General features: G+C 46.6%; 1 protein-coding gene across 1 annotated transcript in view; it reads right to left on the bottom strand.

The window, feature by feature from the left end:
* Positions 1 to 5,958, bottom strand: part of ANKRD29 (ankyrin repeat domain 29) — a 41,954-nt gene extending 35,996 nt beyond the window's left edge. Inside the window, exon 1 of the mRNA XM_007448599.1 lies at positions 5,879 to 5,958. Coding sequence (XP_007448661.1) covers positions 5,879 to 5,899 — 21 coding nt within the window. The 5' untranslated portion in view covers positions 5,900 to 5,958. The remainder of the gene's footprint in view (positions 1 to 5,878) is intronic.
* Between the last annotated feature and the right edge of the window lie 611 nt (positions 5,959 to 6,569).

Here is a 6,569-nt window from a genome sequence, read left to right as displayed (position 1 = left end):
TCTCCCGTTGTGGAGCACAGGCTCCAGACACGCAGGCTCAGCGGCCATGGCTCATGGGCCCAGCCGCTCCGCGGCATGTGGGATCTTCCCGGACCAGGGCACGAACCTGTGTCCCCTGCATCGGCAGGCGGACTCTCAACCACTGAGCCACCAGGGAAGCCCTGAGATCCTATATCTTATCCGCTGTGAGAAAACCTGAGTATAACCTTCCACATACGCCATCTTCCCTTCTCTTTTTTCCCCCTATTTACTGCCAGAATTTTGGCTCACACAGTGGTCATTAGCACACTACCAGAAATTAAATACAGGAAGGAAGGGAGAGAAACACAGAAGAGAAGTTGTTACTTGTACAGAACTGGAATTCTGATTAAAAGCTAAGAGGGGGTAGAGATCTAGATCTGAGAATAATGTGGATTTCATTTGTATAATTAATCTAATCAAGAGGACATTAGCTTTGTTCAACGATGAATTTCTCTGATGTTCGAAGCCGCATTAAACAAGGGGATAAGGAGGGTTGAGAGACCACGGGCAGGAGGAGGTTTTTGATACGTCACCATTCCACTTTGTGCTAAATGGCTGAAATTTACAGAATTGCTTAATAAACATGAACTAAGAATTAATCCTCTGTTGTAAGTATCATTACACTTCTGTAAGTGATAGGAAACCTAGGAGGAAAAAGTAAGTGATTTATTCACCCAGGCATTCTGCCTAAGAGGTAGGCCTGTATAACACTGGCGTTTCCAAACTCAGAACTCAAGACCACGTTTAAAGTCTGTTTAACACATATATGTTCCGAATATGCCAATCGACAGAGATAGAAAGTAGTTTAGCAGTTTTCTGAAACAAGGATGTTTGGAGGAATACAGTGACTGCTAAGAGGTACATAGTTTCTTTTTGGGGTGATTAAAATATTCTAAAATTGATTGTGCTAATGGCTGCACAACTCTGTGAATATGCTAAAATCCACTGAAACGAACACTTTAGCGGGGTGAATTATATGATATGTGATCTGTATTTCAATAAAGCTATTAAAAAAAATACATGGCTTTGTTAATTTATTCTCCTGTGGCTCATCCCAAAAATGTCAGATGATTGATGAACTGGAGTTGATTTTGAGATAATTTACATACCTTCAGAACATAGATGGAACATACAAGTTCCTGTACGTCTGGCCAAGACATGAGCAATTTCCATCACCAAGATGAAGCCTGGTATTGAGATGCTTTATCCTCTTGGGTAAGACAGGCTCAAGAAAGACCTAGGTATTATTCTTTATCTAGTGATGATTCCCCTGGGATGGTGACCTCCCTCATTGGGTTAGGGTCTAATCCCCAAATTGTGCCAGACTTTTGGCAACCTCAGCCCTGGAGAAATAGCTGTTATAAAGACGAAAGTTAATGTACTGAAATCCACGAGCTTCATTCCACAAAAAGACTCAGACCTGCACTTTGAGTTTGCTTTTACTTTAAAAACAATTCCAACAAACATGTATCTCTTTTCCCAACCAGAACAAATTGGGAGTTGCCAAGGGTGAAACAGGAAGTTTACTGGAGAGGCAAAGCGCTACCTGCAAGAAGGGACTGCTGACAGCATAATGGACAAAGGATAAAAAAGGGTGTCCGCGTGGTTCAGAAGCAAATAGCCCTACAAGTGGTGACTCAGTCATCGAGAAGAAGCGAAATTGTGGTTTCTAACGCCCTGTTGATCCTCCCACAGACTCAGCCAACAATGCTGGGTCTTTTCAATGCAGGCCTTGGAGATCCAGGGCCTCGGGCCTACAAGCCTTTCAGCTGCCGATGAAAATGAAACAGTTAATCTATGGCTCCAACTTTACTAATTGCTAAAATTGGTATTCATAAAATATCGCTGACACATGAATATAATCGGCAGGGCTGATTTTCTCACTATACAAGAACTACTGAATTGCAGAAAAATCCTGGACAAATGTAAATTAAATGGTATTTGTTGCTAAATAATTTAAAAAGCAATAGTATACAAATCCTTCCAAAAATGTACAATAAAAGTGCTTGTGGGATCTTAGTTCCCCAAACAGGGATTGAACCTGGGGCCCTGGCAGTGAAAGTGCTGAGTCCAAACCACTGGACTGCCAGGGAATTCCCCAAAGTTGCTATTCTCATTGTGGGCTGAGGGTACATTTTAATATGTCTGGTATGATGTGAACTGGGGCTAGTGCAGGGTTAGTCACTGGCCTGTGACTCTGCTCCCCTCCCCCACGCCCCCTCAAGCCTTCCCTCTGCCTTTTGGAACTCCTCCACTTGCTGGAAAATCAACCGTCTTTCTCCTTCACTTAGCACCGAGCTTCGTCTGCCTCTCTGGTGGAGGCTGGGCCTGCTCCCAGCCCAGCCCTAGGGTGGGGAATGGGGCTGGGCCCTCCTCACCTGGCTTCCAGACACTGCCCTTCTCACCAGGTGTAAATCTCTGCTGCTTCAAGACTCAGGCCATCCTACCTTCTCATCCTCTGCCTCACCTAAAGGTAGTTCTTGCCTCCTGACATTTTCTTCACTGAAAATGAACATTTTCTTCACTGAAAATGTTGGCACCTTCCTTTCTGCCCACCCCAAATTCTGACCGCATCCTGGCCTTCACTTTACAACACGTCAATATCTCTGCCCCTCCCACCTCCTGAGAACTTCAGCACTCAGCTCAATCATCCCCTCCGTGCGCAAGCCTTCTTAGCACTCCCTGTTGTCATCTTAAAATACTTTTTTATTGAGATATAATGTACATACTATAAACTTCATCCTTTTAAAGCATATAATTCAGTGGTTTTTAGTTTAATCTCAAGGTTTCACAACCATCACCACTATTCCAGAACATTTTCATCAACCAGGAGAAACCACATACCTATTAACAATCACTCCCCATCACCCCCTTCTTCCCCCAGTCCCTGGCAACCACTAAGTTACTTTATGTCTCTATGGATTTGCCTATTCTGGACATTTTGTATAAATGGAACCATGTGATACATGGCCTCCTGTATCTGGCTTTTTGCACTTAACATAATGTTTTCAAGGTCTATGCATGTTGCTATGTATGAGTGCTTCATTCCTTTTGTTGGTTGTATGATATTCCATTATATGGATATACCATGTTATGGACTGAATGACTGTGTCCTCCCCCCTCCAAGTTACTATGTTGAATTCCTAACCCTCATTGTGATGATATTTGGAGGTGGGGCATTTGGAGATAATTAGGTTTAGATTAGGTCCTGAGGGTGGAGCCCCCATCGTGGGGTTAGTGCCCCAGAAAAGGAAGACATTAGAGCTCCTTCTCTCCCCTTTCTGAGGAGATAGCCAGAAGGTGGCTGTTTGCAAGGCAGGAAGAGGGTTCTCACCAGACACTGAACCTGCCAACAGCTTGATTGTGGACTTCCCAGCCTCCAGCACCGTGAGATATAAATTCCTGACATATGTTTTCATTTCTTGGGCATATACACCTAGAAGCAGAATTGTTGGGTCATATGGTAGCTCTATGTTTAACTTTTTGAAGGATGACTAGACTGTTTTCTATTATGGCTGCATCATTTTATATTCCTACCAGTAATGTATGAGGGTTCCAATTTCTCCACATCCTTGCCAACACTTGTCATTGTCTGTCTTGTTGACTATAATCATCCTAATGGGTGTGAAGTGGTATCTCATTGTGGTTTTGATTTGCATTTCCCTGTTGGCTAATGATGTAAAATATCCTTTCAGTGGCTTATTGGCCATTTGTATATCTCCTTGGGAGAAACGTCTATTCAGATCCTTTGACCATTTTAAAATTGGGTTGTCTTGTTTATTGTTGAGATGTCTATTATCATTTAAAGATGCTAAAGTCTCTACCATTTTAAAGCAAACAAACCCTTGGCCAAGTCTGGATCCCTGCTGCAGCCACTGTTCCTGCAGAATTTTTTGAAAGAGTTCTCTCCACTTGTGGTTTCCACCCACTCTCTTTTCAAGCTATTACAATCTGGCTTCTGAACTCAACATTGCATTAAAACTGCTCTCAGCAAGGTCACCAGAGCCTGTTTTGTTACTAAATTCAAGAGGCACTTTTCTGATTCTAAGCTTGTTTGATTTCTCTGTGGTATTTAACTCTGCATCCCTCTCTGCCTTTATGGAAAGACTACAGATTCTTGGCTTAATGATAGCACATGCTTCTGATTTTTCTCATACATTTCTGTCTGCTCCTCCATTTTCTCAAGGGGTTTCCTTTATTCCGCTCATTCTTAAAGTCTTGAGCTTCTTTAAGATTTTGTCCTCAGTCCTCTTTTTTATTTTTTAATAAATTTTATTTATTTATTTATTTATTCTGGCTGCATTGGGTCTTGGTTGCTGCGTGTTGGCTTTCTCTAGTTGTGGTGAGCGGGGGCTACTCTTCGTCGCGGTGCGTGGACTTCTCATTGCAGTGGCTTCTCTTGTTGCGGAGCACAGGCTCTAGGCTCGCGGGCTTTAGTAGCTGTGGCACGCGGCCTCTAGAGCACAGGCTCCGTAGTTGTGGCACACGGGCTTAGCTGCTCCGTGGCATGTGCCATCTTCCCTGACCAGGGATCGAACCTGTGTGCCCTGCATTGGCAGGTGGATTCTTAACCACTGCGCCACCAGGGAAGCCCAGTCCTCTTATTTTCTACCTTTACATGATCTCACTGGGCAATCACATTCATCCCCAAGGGTTCAATGACCGCTTAACACTGCTCACTCCTAAATCTCATCTCTATCTCCTGCCTAGACTACTCTCCTGGGCTCCCAGTTTGTACATCTGTCTAACCAACATCTCTACTTGGACTCCTATCCATCCTTAAACTTGACATGTCCCACCCCAAATATTTTATCTTTACTTCTCTGGCCTTCCCTAACTCAGTGAATAACATCATTACCGAATTCTGCTGATTAAAAAAATTTTTGCCACTCACATTTGTCTGCTTCCTCCCATCCTCAAAACCTGTGCCCTAGTCTGGTACCATTTAACAAGATGACCCCAACATCATCCTGAGTGGTCTCCCAGCTCCATTCTCTTCTCCAAACCGTAGCCAGAGATCTTTCTAACATGCAAATCTCACCGTGTCATTCCTCTGCTTACACGAGCTACTGTAAGAGGTGGGATTACACTAGCTTTGGAGCCAGACACACCAGGGTTTCAATCTGAACACCATTCACGCACTGGCTGCATGGCTGTGGGAGGAGTTATTTAACTTCTCCATGTTTTAGTTTTCTAAAGTACCATCTCGTGGGTCCTCCTGAGGATTCAGAAGATGCACCATGATGCCCTTGGTTCAGAGTCGGGCACATTTTATGTGCTCAATACATTTTAACTACTATTTTTATTAAAACCTTCAATAGAGGCATATCAGTGAACCTCATTTTCATCCTAAAATGTGGGCGTTAAATGAATGACTTTAATAACCTCTTTGGACACTGAAGTCTGGTAATCAATCGCAGCTCCACTCTGCGCTGGTCACTCAGCTTCAGGGTCAAAAAAAGTCCGACGCAGGATCGGGCATCGGTGCCGCAGCCCTGGTCCCTGCGAGGGGCGGCCGCAGAGGGGCGCTGACCCAGGGCTTCTTCCCCGCCCCCGGCCCCGCCCGACTGTTACCCCGGCGACAGTCCTCGCCGCCCCTGCGCCCCGCGGCCGGGCTCACCGCACCTGCAGCCAGAAGTACTGAAAGGCTTTGGGGCAAAAACCGCACCCCTAGACCACAAACCACAGGAGCCATCCAGGCCCGGTCGCTCCCTCCCGTCCCCCGCCAGCCCCCCCGGGGCGGCGGCCACCCCTCCCTGCGGGCCCGCGGCGGCTCCGGGCGGACGGTGGGTGCGGGCCCCGCCGCCGCAGGTCTGCCGCCCGCCCGGCGCTCCCTCCCGGAGCCAGCGGCGCTCACCTTGAACGACATCCTGCACATGTCCGCGGCCGCCCCGCCGGGACCGGTGCGCTTCCGGCCCGGACGCCCGGCCCAGCCCTCCCCCGCTCTCCCGCCGCCTTCCGCAGAGGGGCGGCCTTCCCGGCGCCGCGCGCTCTCGCCGCCGCAGACGGGGCCGGGGCGGGGGGAGAGAAGAGGGGAAGGGGGAGGGGCGGGGGGGCTCACACGCGACCGCCCTCCGCGTACCTACCACACACACACTCCCAACTCCGCACGCACTGTGCACACTCTACACACACACAGGTTCATACATACACCACTGCACGCTCACAACCTCACATCACTCTTCACACATCCAGGCTCACTCTCTCCCACTCCATCCCACTCCAAACTGTACACCTCACATTGTGCACACTTTCCAGGTTACACACACTCAACCCTAGCCCCACGTTTTAAAACTATTTGATACTCCGTGACAAAGTTGATTTAAGCTAACTGCATTCATTCACAGTAGAAATAAGCACATTAATGGTTCAAAAGTTGGATAAAAATGTTTTCTATTGTAGTTCAATGTGCTAACATCTTTATATGTCATGTGTTATGAAAAATTTTTGTATGCACTGAAAACTTAATTTAAAATAAAATTTTGGTTCAGGAGAAAAAAAAACCACACCCACACTCCTCACACACCCACCTTCTCTCTCATGCACAC

Source organism: Lipotes vexillifer, unplaced genomic scaffold (assembly GCF_000442215.2).
Source record: "Lipotes vexillifer unplaced genomic scaffold, Lipotes_vexillifer_v1.1 scaffold168, whole genome shotgun sequence".
NCBI lineage: Eukaryota > Metazoa > Chordata > Mammalia > Artiodactyla > Lipotidae > Lipotes > Lipotes vexillifer.
Note: the sequence above shows the minus strand (reverse complement) of the source record. Positions and strands in the feature narration are given on the sequence as shown.